General features: G+C 44.1%; 2 protein-coding genes across 24 annotated transcripts in view; one reads left to right on the top strand and one right to left on the bottom strand.

The window, feature by feature from the left end:
* Positions 1–6,585, bottom strand: part of DCP1B (decapping mRNA 1B) — a 41,179-nt gene extending 34,594 nt beyond the window's left edge. The window contains exons 1-3 of one of the 5 annotated variants that reach the window (XM_032106999.1): positions 6,420–6,585; positions 5,349–5,389; positions 3,036–3,163 (exon numbers count right to left, since the gene is read on the bottom strand). In XM_032106999.1, coding sequence (XP_031962890.1) covers positions 3,036–3,163; positions 5,349–5,389; positions 6,420–6,554 — 304 coding nt within the window. In that variant the 5' untranslated portion in view covers positions 6,555–6,585. The other 4 variants (XM_032106996.1, XM_032106997.1, XM_032106998.1 and 1 more) reach the window with 4 other exon arrangements.
* The window catches only part of CACNA1C (calcium voltage-gated channel subunit alpha1 C), a 465,854-nt gene that overhangs the window by 5,854 nt on the left and 442,573 nt on the right, over positions 1–17,427 (top strand). The gene's annotated exons all lie outside the window — the stretch shown is intronic.

The following is a 17,427-nucleotide window of genomic DNA, read 5'->3' as shown; positions in this document are numbered from 1 at the left end:
TGCAGTTAACTATGTGAGTTTAAAGGTCTCATTGCAAATTGCCTGTTTGATCCATAAACCTTCTGTTCCTTGGTGGACAAAGATTTCTGCTGGCATTAAAAACTGTAATTTGAGCTTCCCTCCTGGCTTTGAAATGAATAAGCCCAGCTCTACCCTAACAGATTCCCCAAACAAAACTTTTCTGTGAAATAGTGGATCAGTGCAAACATTAACTGGCATGGATCCCAAATCCAGCCTGAAAAGTCCTGGGACTAGACTGTGTCTCCAACATGGTGTTTAGACAATATTTCAGCTTAAGATGACCAGGATCATATGAAACAATAGAAGAAATATGAAAAAATAATCAAGTAAAAAGATGAAATATACCTTTTTTATTTTAACCATTCTAAAATATGTATTTATTGTGTATCATTTTGGAAAATTTTGTCTGTTGGAATCATATACTGGATACAAAGCAAGCTTTATAAAAGGATAGCTATTACATGACAAAATGTTGTTGGACTTGTCCAGTACACAAGTACCACCTTTTGCTGCCAAGAGGATTTATTTTAGACTGTGTGATACAACCAGCCACAGAAATTCAGCTGTACAAAATGAATTTTGAATACTGGAACAAACAAAACAATGGGGAGAGCCAGCAATTAGAAACACAGAGGAAATGGTTAGTTTTGTTAGATCTAATAAGAAGACATGTATGAAAAACAGCATAAGAAGTCACCAAGTCAAACAACACGTTAGAAAAAGATAATTTGTTTCCAGTTACTGTTAAGTATTACTGCCAAACTGTCCACTGTTCTGCCAAGTAAACAGCTATTACTGAGTACTCCTTGCTAGTATGTGAAAGCAGGAGATAAAAATAATATGACAACACAAGGGCCTGAGCCCCCCAGTTTTGTATGAGAACTTCATTTAACAAGGAATAAGCCTCAAGCCTTAGTTTTGCAAAAAGCTATAAAGACAAGTTGTACAATAAAGCACAACAGCAGGAAAATATTCCTATAGAAAATTCAAGAGGACATTCAGAACTGTGTTTGGATGAGACCCTTGTGAAAACACATCCTTAAGGTTGAGGAGATTATTTTATGTTGCAAAGGCTTTGAAATACAAAGTAAGGAAGAAAGGGCAAGAGGTATCTGCAACTCAGTGAAGAAATCACCACATGAACTATTTGTAGGGACCTAAAGAAAAGTCAAATGAGCTGGCAAATAACTTGTCTTCCAATTTGCTCTGGAAACAGATGTCCTCATGAAAATCCGAGAAAACAACAGTTTTTCCTTTGAAGTATCAAACCTTCAGTTTTCTTGAAGAAATAATAATTAAACCTTTGTAAGATTATTTTAGGAAGGTAAACAGCTAGGGGTAACATATCCTTATACCAGAACTCACCTGACACTGACAGATTTTATAGGGTTTTTTTAGTAAAACAAACATGAATCTTCTCTCAAACAACCAAATTCTTGATTCAATTAAGAGGTATAGATTTACCTAGGTTAGATCAAACAGCTAACCCTGGTAAAAATCAGATCCACAGACCCAGGCATCCTGCTCAGAAGCACAGGCTACTTCTTATATTTGAGACCCCACAAATCTAAAATTTTGACATCTCTTAGTGAAAAGACAGCTTACATCCCTCAACCCCTGATTTTTCTGCTAGTAAAAAAAATAAATTACTACACATAAACTGTGATTACTGCACATAAACACTTATTTTCTGTCCCTACAGAATTATGACAATTTCTAATTACTCATTATACCACTTGTCTCAACAAAAATAAAAAATTAAGAGATCAGGTTTCAAAAGGTAGATATTAGTATCTACATAAATAAACTCCTATGGAGTTTCAAAACGAGATTAAACAAGATTACACCTACGTAAGAAAAACCCTTCCAAATCAGAGGGAATAAAGAGGTGTCATAGTACTTCAAATCCTAATGGCTGGTCCAGTCTAGGTTAGCCTGGATATGTCTGCGAATCTTTTCAGTTTCTTTCTGAATTCCAATTCTTTGTCAACCTAGCAAATACTCTCAAAAATAGCAGTTTCATTTAGGCTATTTAGAATGTTCTTTCTCTATTGTTTCTACCACACAGTGTGTGTGAACAACAGGATTCCCTCTTGAAATATTTTCCAACTCCAAATTAGTTTATGAAATAAAAAGGTCTAGCACATTATCAAATTGGGCTGCTTTGCAAGCCACAGATTGCTTCTGCCTTTCCTTCACCCAGAGGGAACACTTGAGCATCACAGTTCACATAAACCACTTGTGCAATCTGATTTTATGCATAAAGGACAAAGCCCAGATCATGTGCTACAGCTCTGCTTCAAGCACAGCTACGAACTGTGGATTTACAACTGCTCCCTGCACATTGTAACAGTCTGTGTGCGGATCTGCATGCACAAGTGAGCTTCCTCACATCTTCCACTCATTTCTGAGCTTGCCTGACACTTGCTAATTCTTGTGCAAAGATAATCATGCAATATAAACAGAAAGCCCAAAGTAATAACTTTGTCTTTCAGCGGGGTTTAAATTAGACTCAGCATTATGTTGTCAAGAGTTACGCCTAATAGTTGAGAAGCAACCTGCCTTCCAGCGTGCTCCAAGAACAGTATTTTGGAGCTGAAGCAGAACACAGGGTTTGGATTGGCTGCATTTGTCTATTTTTATGCAGAAAATCAAGACTACAAATATTACACTGAGACTTCCCAGCACTGACTGGGGTATATTCAGAAAACACACGCACACACAGAGACTTTCTCTGTCTCTCGCAGCCCATCACAGACACGCAACCATAAGGATCCAAATTTGTCAGTGGAACTAGGAGATTACTCCTAAGCTCATTCTAACGCTTTCTTTAGCAGAGTGGCATTTTAGGGAGCACTGAGCAATTCTTCTCTCTCAGCACACCAAAAAAGCAAAATGCATTCCTTCAATTTCAGCCCGTGGAAGCTGCAGTCTAAGCACTTGGACTACCTTAACCAAGAACAGACTGAAGGGAACCCGACTCCAGCATTTAACCCAACGTGTCACATACTTACACCTGGCATTTCTGTAGAGTAGGAAGGGGTCCTGTAGCTGGAAATCGAGGTCTTTAGTAATAGGTTCTGTTCGATTTTCCATGCTCAGTCTGTTCATGATTGTGAAACCATGCCTTGGAGAAGCCGATCTGAAAAGGAACAAGTAGAAACCCCATCGAGTCGAGGAAAAAGGAAATAATGAGAATTTCTTTGCTGTGTAGTGCTCCAAATTCATTATTTATTTATTTCTAGGAGATGCTACAAAAATCTAGTTTTGTTGCCAAGGAAATAACAATTGACTCCTGCAGTTTCGTTAATCCTTTTAATTATGACAAAGCCCTACATGATACATGAGGAATAAACAGACCCTCAGCATCACATGATCCAATGCCACCATCTGCCCTATAGTTCCTCACTGGACAAGAGGGCAGCAAATAAAACAAGTCAGAGCAAGCAAACTTTTCAGCACCCAGGTTAACAACTGCAGATACTAACAGTCATCAAAGAGAGAATGTCCTGTACCACCTAAAGCATAAGGACAAAAGTGACCATGTGAGGAACTGAAACAGGCTGCCCCAGAGCAGCTGTGAATCCTCCCCCAGCCATGAATGATCCCTGATAAACGATGAACCTGAACCACTCTATGACTCTAAATCATTATGCTCATTCATGGGGATTACGTGTCAAGTCTCTCAGATAAAAGTGAGCTGTGAAACTTATCATGATCCTGACAGGAAATACTCCTTTCAAACCAAGTTTGGCAACAAAGGAAAATAAGATGGCTAAATACTGGGGGAAAGTGCCATCTCTGCTTAATTGCTGGAGTGTGGATTTCTCTATGGAACCAAAACACAGGAACCTGTATTACAGGATTGGTGTCAACCAAAAAATAAACGAAAGGGAAATTTTTGACAAGAATCCTTGTTTGCAAGGGTCAATATTTCACTTAAAACAAACAAACAGTCCACTTCCACTGGTAGTAACCCAGCTGGAAGTCTGGCTTTTTAACTGCTCCTCAGAACTCACAAAGATGAGCTGGGCAGTAAATAAGCCAGCCCAAGTAATGTCATTTTACATTGTGACTGTGGTAATGAGAAGCAACAAAGGCAACACCAGTGGTCGCCAAAATGTCTGTTGGCAATGTCTTTTCTGCAGAAGTCACAGAAAGTTAAAACTGATGATGATGTTACTCTCAGTTCACAACCTGTTCCATACTGCTGCCTAAAGGGCAGCCAGGCAGTAACCTCTGCCCTAAATGGAAACTTCCTCAGGCAACAAAAAGAACAGTGAAAGGTAACAAATACCAGAAGAAGCAGGTTTCGTGTTGTCAGTTCTGGAGCTCTGAAACCAACATACCAGGAAACACTGCTTCTGCTTTGCAGCACACAAGTTGCCACATCCACCTACTGCCACCACAACAAAGGGCTGCTTCTTTCCTCTCGTGGTGGTAATTTTAACAGCATCTGATCTCCACTCACCTGAGAGCAGTTTAGAAAAATTACTGATGACCATTGCCACTGCTGGTACAAGAGAGCCGGAAAGACTGGAACCAGCATTCCCACTTCCCATAAAGCTGACAGGCTCTTGGGCCTCTCTGTCACCTCACACGCACCCCTCTCGTCTTCTCAAAACCATCTCTTGCTTTCTCAGCTCTCCTACCGGATCCTCTTTGACATAAAAGTTGAAAAAGTAACTTTATGCTTTGGCCTTATACCCCAGCAGCTACTGCAAGACCTGCTGACTGTGTAACTTTCTGATTTTAACAACAGTCACAGAGAAATGCTGGGGCACCAGCATGGAAACCCCAGCATGAGGCAGGCTTTGCAACAGAACAAACATTATGTGCATTTTTACAAATGCCGTAAAAAATGATGCTCTGAAAGCCACAACCGGAGTTGCTGCTAAAAGAAAGGATTAAAATCACCCAAAATGTTGGACGTATTATGCACGAAAAATGAATAGACACAGGTAGTATGACAGTTCCCCAAGTAGGGAACACAATATTTCAAAAGCTCTGCCATTCCCTTCCTTTAAGCAATATCATTATTTATTTCACTCCTTTTTGTTCAGACACTTTTAAACTGCAAATCTTATTTAAATTTACACAAAAAATTCCTACAGTTTACCCATACCGAGATTTAAATCACATTTGGAAGTCCTATCAAAATACAAGGTAATGTCTCCTTCAGAGTGTTTTCTTCCCCACTTTCCTTTTGTTTCTGCTAGTTTCAGTTTCTTTTCACCCTTGAGCAAGGGGGAGCATTTTACTTCATTCCAGCCAGCTTTTCCATATCCACAGCTTTCACCCGTTAGGTTAAAATGTAGCCTCCTCACCTCGTGTAAACAAACAGCGTTCCCTCCACATCTGTCTTCTCCTGCAGAAATGGAACATTAAAGAAGTTGAAGACAGGGCAGTGTTTTGCTCACCATCAGTGAGCCCCCTTTCCTCTGTTTTACCAGTACCATCAGTTACACCTGTCTCACCCAAGCCAGGAAAAAATAACTAAACCCAGCTTCATGGGCTGGTGGGGACAGGCTGGAGCTAGCACAGGTCACCATGCAGCTGACCCAAGTTTCGAGGTAAGGTATGAAAATGCTAAAGGCACACCACCATTGCACTGGGTTAATTCTAGGCTACACATGAGCACAACACACAGGCAAGAGGGAGAGAGAGGACTTTCCAAAGGACACCTGCTTTGGAACAGAATGTTTGGGACAGAAATGGGGGAAAACAACACAGAAGGCAGACTGGGCAGGTTCTTCAAATACAGGACCTGAGCCTCACCATTACAACAAGCCAAGAACCACCTGCAACGAGCCTGAATGTTCTATTAGCCAAAGTTTCCCCATGGATATTCCATTCGTGCATCTTACACCAGCGCTGTTAGCGCTGCTGACTCCACCACTCCCCCGGGCACGCCTGGGTTCCATTACAGCTGCTGGAAGGGCAGCGCAGCGCCTGAGGCCCACAGCCCGGGGCTGCACCCCACTCTCCCATGGCCTTGCTTAAAAACGAGACCTGGGCTAAACTCCAGCCTCCACAACCCTCCATGGGCTCGCACTAAACTCCAGCCTCCATAATCCTAGATTAAACCCCAGGCGTCCATGACCCGAGGTTAAACCCCAGCCTCCACAGCCCCTGCTGCACGCGGCACAGCTGCTGCACGCGGCACAGCTCCTCCACGCTGCAGCCCCCCCCCCCAGAGCCTTCCCGAGCACCGCGGGGCCCCTCAGCGGGCCCAGAGCGGCCGAACCGGGGAGCCCCGGGGAGCCCCTCCCGCTCCCCACCCTCACACCTCGCCCACGGCGGGGGGCGGGGCCGGCGGGGGGCGGGGCGTGTCCCGCGAGGCCCCGCCCCCGGCGCGCGCGGTGGGCGGGGCGGGGCGGGGCGGCGCGCGCACGTACCCACTGGCTGGCGCGGTGCCCGAAGGTGTAGAGCGCCACCTGGCTGGCCACGTCCACGATGCCGCTGATGTAGGGGTCGTGCTGCCGCAGCGCCGCCAGGCTGATGTCCAGCCCCCGGCCCAGCGCCGCCGCCATCTTGCGCCCGCCGCGCAGCCCCGACCAATCCACCGCCGAGCCGCGCCGCGCCGGCTCCCGCCCGAGAGCAGCCGCCGCAATCGAGCGCCGAGCGCCGGCCGCGCGGGATGGCGGGCGGTGGCGAGGGGCGGGCCGGAGACGGACGGACGGACGGACGGACGGACGGAGGGACGCGGGGGCGCTGGGAGTGGGAAGCCCGCAGCTGGACACAGCATGCAGGCACACACCGTCCCTCACACGACGCCGTGTGCCGGGTTGAGGCTGGTGGCTGCAGCTCCGGCTTAGCGTGTGGCTCCCTGTCCTGCTGGGAGGGTTGCGGTGCTCCCGCTCCTGCTCCGGCTGGACTCATCCCTTAGGAGTCTAGTCCAGGAGAGAGAAAGCTAAGGGGGATCTCATCAATACATGTAAATATCTCCAAGGCAGGTGCCAAGAGGAAAGTGCCAGCCTTGAGTGGAGCCCAGCGACAGGAGGAGGAGCAGCGGACACAAACTAAAACACGAGGAGCTCCACCTCAACACGCAGAACTTTACACTGAGGCTGGCAGAGCCCTGGAACGCTGCCCAGGGTGGTCATGGAGTCTCTCTGGAGACATCCCAAACCCACCTGGACGCGTTCCTGTGCCACCTGCTCCAGGTCATCCTCCTCTGGGATGACCCCCACAGGTCCCTCCCAGCCCGAACAAGTCCGTGGCTCCGTGTGGGCGCTCTGGCGTCCCCGCGGGGAGCAGCACCGAGCCCGTCCAGCCCGTGTGTCTGTAAGCGCCGCTGGCCGGGAGCTCCTGTGCGCTTCCCGGGCGCTCAGCCCGGCTCCAGCCCCGGGCCAGGAGCGGGGTGGGATCGCTGAGCACACGCAGTCCGTGTTTGCTGGCACACACTCCCACAGCCCTGCACCGAGCCGAGGGGAACAGCGCTGCAAACTAAACCAGCACACACCCCTCGTGTGGATATATATACACACGCACACGTATTTATATATATACTCATACGTGCGGCAAGCAGCTGAAACCTAAACAGGCATACTATAATATGGAGTTACACAAACAGCAAGCAACAGATGGACAAGACCAAGGATTCAGTTGCCACATTTTCCCGTCAGACATACATATTTATTATTAATCTATTGGTACCAACAGTTTACAGCAAATACGTGAGCTTTATGTGGCATGCAGATAAGCTCAGTACATACTTACATTGGAAAGATTTGCTTAACTCTCCTGCCTGAACCCCTGCAAGAGCAAATTTTTTTTACCTCATCACCTCAGACTGATGTAGCAGTTCTGGAGGCAGTTACCACCTTCCCTATATGGAAGCAGTAGGGTGATATATTTAATTCCAGAGAGCAAGGTACCCTGGAAGAACCAAGGTGGTGGTAGTGGATGCTGTCTTAATTGTTTGCGATATTCCCGACACAACATTTTTAGAAGGACAGTAGCTGGACAGAGAGGATGAGGTCTGCTATAGTGTTTTCTTCCCTTCTTCTCACTCCAGGCCAGATGGAGCCTGTGGGATAGAGTGAGCAGCAGCATCTGTTCCAAGAGCAAATGGGCAAGCCTAGGGAAAAGACTGCCACAGTGTGAAGTGGGGAGAGGAGAGAACTGAGGGACAGCAAGCTGGGAATTCATAGCATTAAATGTAGGGACAGTGAGTCTCTTGAGCAGGGTTAGGAATGGCCATGTTGTCAAAAAGGACAGAAAGAAAGGCTGGGTTTTGGGACTTAGGAGAGACTGTGTAGGTTTTATTGTATCTCAGAAGGCCACTAAAAATTTCATCACGAAGAATGAGGACCTACAGCTTGCTCTGCAAACATGTATTAGGAGAGGAAACATCTGAGCATACTCTAGTTATAATCTATCTCACTCTCCCTCCTTGTCTAAAGCCACCTTGTTTCATTTGGGGCTGTGATGAAACACAGCTTTAGAGTTTAGAATTTTATAAGTGTTTTTGTGATACTTGTGGTAGGAAAATGGCTCTAAGCAGTTCCACTGCCAAGCTCTGGCTGACCTGCAGATCCGGTAACAGCAAGGAAGATACATGGGCTCATGGTGGACAAGGAAAACTGCTGTCCTTGGTCTGGACATGATCAGAGTAGAAAGGCAAAAAAAAGAAAAAAGAGGAAAAGTAGTAAGTAGGAAAGATAAGTCAGCTGTTGCTTAAGTTTTTAACAGATGCACATTAGTTTCTTTTTGCTGATTAAATAGTTCTCAATTCACAGTTTCCGGGCACCCTTAAGCACATTCCTCCTCACGTGCTGGGGCTTCTGTTTACCATCATCTTCAATTCTTTAGCAATTCTCCTGCTAACACGAAGTACAAACTTGTCACCAAGGCTTAGAAGTGTGAAACTCTGGGAGTCCCAGTACTGGATTTTTCCTTCACAGATGCTTTCCCTGCCTCCAACAATAATACTTTAAAGAAGTGCCCTGCTTTCTCCTTCTTTTTTTTTTTTTTTTGGTGATGGTTGGGTGGGGTGCACACTGAAAAGGTCCCATAAGGAAGAGTGCGCTGCAGAAATTGTGTTTGAAAGGCTATTTATTTGAATTTAAAAAGTTACTGTTACTGTGTAGGAGAAAGCAGTGTATAGATTATAGAAGGTATATTGCAGGCCTGAAAAAAAATGTTTGAGGCAGAAATAAGGTGCCTTTTGGTTGTCACAACTTACCTTGTTTCTGTTGTTGCCTCTTTTGCCAGGCCAAGCAGTAAGCAATACTCGAAGCCTTGCACATCTGTTGTGTTAGAGAGGCTGACTGGCTCCAGATTATCTCCTGTGCCCTTTTCTTGCTGTAGGAAGGCTGTAGAGCATCCTGTTTCCTTGAGGTCCCTGGAACAAAATTCAGCTGTGAGGTTAAATATCTTGAAGCAGACCTGTCAGATATTTTGCCTGTGTGTTTCTGGTGCCCTGTTTGTAGCTGCTTTTTACCACCTCCCTCCCAGGTCCCTGTGCCCCTTTCTCACACAGCTGGACAGATGTGGTGTTTTGAGTCAGCAAACCTGTCAAGCTTCTGATCAGGCCTTTTTATATTTTCTGTTGCACCCTGAGGTACCTTCAGCTGGTTCCAGCTGTTTTCCTGCATAAGTGGGATGTAATTGCTCCTTCCATTTAGCCTGAAGTAAATACACTTAATAAAGCCATTAATTCTGCCCTGCTTTATGGGATCACTTGAGAGTAGACTAAAACTTTTCCAATGAAACAGGATGCTGTTAAAAAGAGAAACACTGTGAATTCTCACTGTGTCTAAAAACTTAAGGATGTTTCAGCAAAAACGTCACAGCTTAAAAACATTGATTCTTTAAACTATGGTTCTTTCTCTCACAGTCAGTAATCCGGTAGTTCATAATAACTATAAAATCGAGTCAGAGTGATTTTGCTGTAATTTTGTTTATGAAACAAAGTAATTTTCTAGCTTTCAAAATGTCATAATTCCATGAAGTATATAATTAGAATGTCACTTTTTTGTCTTCTACCTACCTGGATAGTGTTCTGTTAAAAAAACCCCAACCTGTTCCAGTTTGGGCAAATTTAGAAATATATCCTCTGAGAGAAGGCACAACCACCCCTCCCCCACCAGGTTCGGGAAAAAATAAATTTTCCTCGAAGGAAAGTGAAGAAGATAAAACTATTTATTTAACAAACACATGGGAAGGAAAATAATGTTAGATGGTAAAATCTTTCGCGGTAGAGGAAAAAACCTGGGAAAGTGTTCGAGTCCTCCCTTTGGTCTCCTCGGAGCTGGGGCTTGGCCCAGGGCCAGGCCCTCTGTGCCCGGTGGAAAGTCCTCCCGATGTGCTCTGATGTTACAGCAATCAAGCAGTCCAGTAGAAAAGGGGAAAAAATCCGGAATTCCAGAGAAGGAAATCCAAAGTCCAACTCTCAGTCTCTCTCCAGAGAACAAGAAGAAGAAAAAACTGGCCAAAAACTCACTGGAAAAAAACAAGCCGGGTGCTTCCTCCCTCCCCTGCCCCAGCTAGGGAAAAAAAAAAAAACCTGCTATCTTTTTGTAACCTTGAACGAGCTGCAAACTGCTTTGAGAAAGTTTTGCTCAGTTTTTTCCTTCCCCCTTTCAGGCTCAGTTTAGAGGCATAGAAAGGCACAAAAATTAATTTCTGGGCATAGGCAGCGATATGGGATACACATCATAAGGTCACCCCAAGACACAACCACATCTTGCTTTTGATATGGTATGAAGAGGATTTTGTGTAGGTAATATTCACACCAATTTAAGGTGAAATCCATGCAGCATGACATTTGGAAGGTCTCCTTTAAAACAAATGTGGAGATGCTTAGGCCGAACCTTTTCACGAGGGTTGTTCCAGCAGTTGTTAAACCTTCACAGTCAAGAATCTGTGACACTTGTAAAGATTCAGGCATGCTTCCTCCAGCAAATCATTGGCACTGAGCGTGTGCTTCTCTGCGGATGTATTTGGTGGCACTGCTGAGCGTGTGCCAGCCCTGCCCCAGGTCCCAGGCGTTCAGTCCTGCCCTGCTGGCACCTTGGTTCTGGCCTGGCACAGGTGTGTCCGTGGCCTCAGTGTGAACCAGACAGATGGTGGAAGTGAACTGTGTGAGGAACAAGTGTTTGCAGCACTGCTGAGCTCACAGCCTCCCCGGCTGCCTGCCTACCTGCCCACATTCGCTCCTTTCTCTGAGCTGCACCTGTTTCTGATAAACAGCAGCAATCTTGAGCCAGTGTAGTGTTGAGCACCTCATTTGCCTCACTTCCTCTTCCCCAGCCCCTTTGGAGTTGTTATTGCATGGTAGTTGCCTCTTCATTTTCATTCCTTCCCAAAGGCTGCCATCATTTTCTTCTCACTCTGACTGGTAGCACCACTGCTGCCCCTGCTAGAGGAGAGCTTGCTGAGGCAGCATTAATAAGTTCCCCTTACTCATGCAGGGCCACTGAAACACGTTTGTGTGATGCCTTCCAGCACGCTGGTTTCCTGGGAGCAGCAGGTTGCTCTGGTGGAGCCAGGATGATCCAACAAGGCTTGGTTATCCGTGCTCCACGTATTCCTGGGCGTGTGCCTTCAGTGCTGCAGCAGGGCGCCTCTCCCCCTTTGGGAACCAGAGCCCTGTGCTTTGAGCTGGAGTCTGGCTGCATCCCTTCCCAGGCTCAACTGAAATACGTGGTCTTTTCAGGCCACATTTATAAAGGCTTTCAGTAGATTGCACTGGAATACTTTCCTCATGCTCAAAAGTTCAAAGTCTCCGTCACTCTCTGAGACCACTTCTTAACTGCAGCCCTAATGGTTAAAACAATTTGAGTCTTTTCATTAGGAATTTGTTGCTTGCTGAAGGCTCCTTCATGAGTGTAGGGTCAGACCATTATAGTTTCATCTGCTGCTGTTATTGAAATACTCTCTCTCTGCACTAGAGCTAAATTTGGCTGCTTTCATTCCGATTTTAAACAGCTCCCCCCTGCCCCCAGATAAACCCCGGCACACTGGGTTCTTAGCAGGCACGTGCTTGTCTGCAATGTGGCTCCCTGGTGAAGTTTAGGAGACTGTTTTGAGAATTTCTGCAAATGCTAGTCCACCCAGGAATGGGATAGTGCTCTTTAGCATTGTTGGATTTGGAATGCTGATATTACACATAATAATTAACTGTAATTTACTATGATTTTCAGTTGAGGGTTGCATTTTTCCTGCATGTAAGAGCCTAGGTTTTTACCAAAGGACTTTTTTCTCTTTGACTGACTTACTGTCAGAATCATTTAGCAAAATATATCTCTTTACTTCCTCTTTTGCTATGCATTTATTTGCAAGGTACTGAGCTTTTACCTTTTTTATAGGCCTAGTTCTTGCCCGTGGCCTAGCTTGAGGAGAGCTAGAGGAGAGTTACCCACAATCATTAGTAGAGCTACATTTTTTTCTTTCTAAATTCCTGTCTACATCTTATACTTGTGGAGTGAAAAATTCTTTCAGATTTACCTTCAGTCACTTTTCAGAGGGCACAATCCAAGCTGGAAAAGCAAGTTTAACACCAGGAAAAGACTTATTTCAGGTGGAGGAAGGGAGAGTCTATACCAATCGAACTGCATTGAATTGTAGTGTTATTCAGGAAAAGAAAAAGTCTTCCTTGTGTACATTTAATCAGTAAAAAAAATTATCAATGTGAGATTTTCAATGTTTTAAGCAACTATGTAATTTCAATGTCTTATCTTTAGATGACCAGAAATGAGAATATGATAAACCTAAAGAAGATATGTGGAATGTTTTGTGTGTGGAATATTTTTCCTGGTTGTGTTGCCTTTATCCCCCAAATTTGCCTGACTTCTATAGCTATACATTTGTGAGTATGATTCTGTCAGATCTCTTAATAGAAGTCTAGATTTCATCCTCCAGTCTCTCTCGAATGCTGATAATGTTCCACACATATATTGTTGATTTTCCTGCTATAGCAAAGAAGAAATACTGTCAGAACTTACAGAAGGCTTTTTCCTCCTCCTTTATTTATTTAATGCAACAGAATACACTGACTTCAGCAGCATTTCTCGTAAGGTTTAACTTTGCAAATTCCTTTACTTCCACCTCCATACCACTTTAATCACAGTTAAAATTTGACACTAGATTTTATCATGAGAAGGCAGCCGTTTGGAGCCAGTGTGTGATCTTTTTCTGTGATTTTGTTACCACAACTGTATGGGCTGAAGTTCATTAAAAATTATTGCTAGCCATTACTTTATTGCTGTCCTGACAAACTGGCATAAACTGTTTGGGGCCATCAGTTTCATTCTTTGCTCAGCTGTTTGGCTAGACAAACCACCAAAATATTGAAGAGGATCAGGCAGTCCTGCTATTTCCCACAGGTTAATAAGATTCAGTAGCAATTATATCTTCCCTAAGATAATACCTTTCCAACCACATCTCCCTGCTAATCACCATTTAATTTGGCAGAATCAAACACCTGTTGCTCGAAAAGAGGTGTTTTCCAACCAGTTCCAGAGAAGATGGCCCCATTTAATTAATTCCCAGTATGGAAAGTTCCATCAGATAATTACATTAAGTCAGGACCTCATTTTTACACCTCACCTGGCATAGCAGCTCTTGCCCTGTGAAGGGAATGGAGTCATCACAGAGCCACTGTTGCTGCTGCAGAGAGTCTGGTGGTGCTGGGGAGCTGTGCCTGTGGTGCCAAAATATCTTGTTATGAGTTCTAAACGTTCCCACCAGCTTTTGTTTGAGCTAATTGAGGAAGTGGAAGGAGAAAGTCTGAATAACTTCATGCTTTTAGCTGTCACAGTGTTACTTTATTAAGAGAATTTGCATTATTTCCTTCTCAAGCGACAGAAGCCTCTTCTTGGGTTTTGCTGTCATGTTTGTTTGTTTTTGAAATGAAGAATGTTGGTGTTAAAGGCTGACACAGCTTTTCATGGCTTTAGATATAAGCAAATGAAGAGTAACAGTACTGAATTTCAGAGAGCAGATAAATGATGATATAAGGAAGGATCCCTAAACTTAAAGCAACCAAGCAAATAAAGGGAAGTTTCTGTCGTAAATATTCCCCCATTGCTTTTGTATTTTTGATGGCTGCCCGTGGATATTGCTGTGGGGAAATTCTTGTGGTGCTAATGGCTATTTCAGCTCTGCTCCTCCAGGTGGGCAGAGCTGCTGAAGGCTCTCACAAATATACCTTCTGTGGTTAAAGTTAGCCTTAAAAGCTATTTTAAGTGTCTTTTAAGGTGAGATCACCTAAACTATAATAGCATGTTCTTTATATTTTGGCACAACACCTTGGATGATCATTTTTATTTGTTACTGGGTTTATTTGGCTAGAAAATATGAAGGAGAGATTTGTTTTAAAGTAAGCTTCCTTTCAAGCCGAAATTTGACCTTTTTTTTTTCTTTTGTTATGCAGCATGTTGCAGTAAGGATCCACAATTACCTCTATGCTTCAAATGCAGTTACCTGCAGCTTCCTGAAGAGTAAAAATGTTTCATTTTTATTTTAAAGCTTCATTCTGGTCATTATTTGTGTTGCTTTAAGGTTTGTGGGTATGAGGAGAAAGGCCTGGGTAGAAAAAGGAGTTCAGATTTGTGTAACTGTACCAGAAAATAAAACTTGGTAACATTTGAAGTGTTGCCCTTGGAAACAATAAATGCAGTCTATCTCTGGTTTTTAGAAGGGTTGGATTTGGGCAAAGGCACCTTCCATCAGGCAGTCAGTAGAAGATTTAAGCACTTTTGAATGAGATTTTGAAGTGGAAACTAAAGGTATTATCACCACAAACCTCCAGTAAGTGTCTGAGTCTGGGTTTATTACAGTTGTGTGAATTTGTTTCTCTCAGTAGATTCTGAGAGCTGTGAAGGCATTTGGCTGTCCCTGTCTTGCAATCTGATTTTGTCATTTTCTGGCGATGCTGTGCTGCTTCTTCTGTCAGATTAGATTTACAGGCATATTACCTCGCCTGACAGAAACATGAACTGCATGGATTTTTCAAAGGAAAGCTTCCATGAGGAGTAACACGACAGGGTTTCTTCTTTTCCCCCCTCTTATTTTTCATGCTGGACTGCCCAAATCTGTTAATTTTATTATCATCCTAAATTAATCTTACAATATTCAGCTGAGCTTGCTTTCTTATCTACAGTGAAATTGCTGTGTCATCGAGGCACTAGTAAACCTACCAAGACTGTGTACAACTAAATCGGGTTCAGGGCATTTTTGTTGGGGGTTTTTTGTTATTTACTTTTGACTTGCTACTCAGCTTTAAGGAAAGATCCTTCTGCAACTGTTTTACATGGCTTCTGAGGGAGTTCTGTTATTAAAAGGTCAGCTAATACAGCATTTCTTGGTGCTCTCAGAATTGCAGAAGGGTTCAGGTTGAAAGGGGCATCTGGAGGTCGTGTTGTTCAGCACAATTGTGGAGGGGAGGCGAGGATTGGAAGAAAACTGCTGAGAGTGTTGTGTCATTGTTGGTGCAGTACAGGAACATCCAGACTGGGCAGGTGGGATGCATGAACCCCAGCTGGTGTCATGAGGGGACAGAAGGACCAGGAAGCTTGGGATGGACTACAGGAGGCAGGGCTGAGGTGGAGCAAGACCTGCCGTGGTGGAGTGGAAGGCAGGATTAGCATGCAGGCAGAACTGAAGGAGGTTTGCAGCCAGAATGGGACACCTGCTAGGAAGAAAATGAAATGGAAAGGACATTTCATGTAGGTCTCAGGGCAGGAAAATTCAGGTAGATTTTACAACTGGAAATGGAGTAAGAGGAGTGTTTTGATGGAAGGAAAATGCTGAGCACAAGGATGGGTAAACAGTGTGCTGTCATTACCAAGAACTGTCCTTCTGCCACAGCCATTTTTTGGGTGACTTTAATTGCTGGTTGTGATGTGACCTAGTTGGAAGTGGCTGCTGCTATGGAACAGAACCTATGGAGAGTCTCCCCTCATGCAGCACTGAGCAATTGGAAAGCAGATACAGCATCACACACATTTTCTGTCTCTTTGTCTCCGAGGGGTTTCTGAGGGATACAGACCAACAGACATTTTCTCTCGAGGAAGAAAGAGATGTAGACTTAACAGTTGTGGGAGAAGTTGATTGATCACCGAGAAAAAAGTTGTAATGATTGAGGAAGCATTTATGAAATGATAAAGCCTGCTAGAAAGCATCTCTGTTTTCCCTACTACTTGGCAACAGTTGCCACAAGATGTAGAAGCCCTCTGTACAGTTCCAAGAGAGATGATGCGGTCTAACATTTTCAAATGTCTAGGTGTCATTAACTCCAGCTTACAAACAGCAGTTACATTTTATCCTGAAAGTCATACTTATCCTAAAAGTATGTCAATAGAGACTGTGGTTTGAATTGGGGTTTAGGATCCAGAGGAAGGAAAAGGTGTGGGGTACTATTTTTAACATTCTATCTTCGATATTGCTGTTTGCAAAAATTATGTAAACCAAGCTGTTTTGTCTGAGCTTTAGGTAATATGTGTGATTGTATGCAAAAAACCCACAGGCCCAAAAGGAGAGAGAGGCTCATTTTACTTATCACTAAAAATTTCAAGCAATGAGACAATGTAAAGCTTTCCTGAAGTTTGATTGCCTCTTATCTGCATTGGGTCCATCAGTGATGACTCCATTTTCATTCAGTGTAAGTGAATAAGATCGCCTGACTTATGGGTTTTTCCTTTCACATGGCAAATCCAGCTTGCTGTACTGGGGGAGAATGATAACCACATTAGTTCTATAGTTGCATTGATTCTGAGCTGTCCTGTGGTACTGAGGAATATGATCTTTGTTCTGTGAATGAGAATACTGTACTTCAACTGCTACAGTAACAGGAGAAAAAGATCCCCAATTTGCCTTTTCTGTAAAAATGTTTCTGAACAGATCTTTGGCTAAAACTAAAGTAGTAGCAACAGCAATGGAGATTCCACAGCATTTCTGGGCGACCTATTCCAGTGTCTTACTACCCTCATAATAAAAATTCTTTTCCCTGCATCTAATGGGAGTTTCTTCCTTTATGATTTGTCTGCTGCCTCTCATCCTTTTGCTGTGCACCTCTGATAAGAGGCAGGCACCAACTGCTCTATACCCTCCTCTTGAACCCCTGAAGACAGCAACAAGTAATCTAAGTAATCTCTTCTTCAATCTTAGCCCAGTTCTCTCAGCCTGTACTCATACACTCAGCCCCCTAATTCCCTTAGAGGCTCTGGACTTGTTCTTATTGCAGTGTCTTGTACTGAGCAGCCCCAAACTAGATGGGGCATTCCAGTGGTGGTCTCACGGAATGACTTCCCTGTGGCCTGCTGGCAACATCCTTGTTGAGTAGGTCCAGGATGTGGTTGGCCTCCCTCACAGCCAGGGCATGCTACTTGCTCATGTTCAGCTTTTTGTCTGCCACGACACCTGGCTCTTTTCTGCAAAGCTGCTTCCCAACCTCTC

The sequence above is a fragment of the Corvus moneduloides genome, chromosome 4 (genome assembly GCF_009650955.1).
Source record: "Corvus moneduloides isolate bCorMon1 chromosome 4, bCorMon1.pri, whole genome shotgun sequence".
In the NCBI taxonomy this organism is placed as follows: domain Eukaryota; kingdom Metazoa; phylum Chordata; class Aves; order Passeriformes; family Corvidae; genus Corvus; species Corvus moneduloides.
The sequence above is the reverse complement of the archived record's forward strand: the minus strand, read 5'-3'. Positions and strand labels throughout refer to the sequence as shown.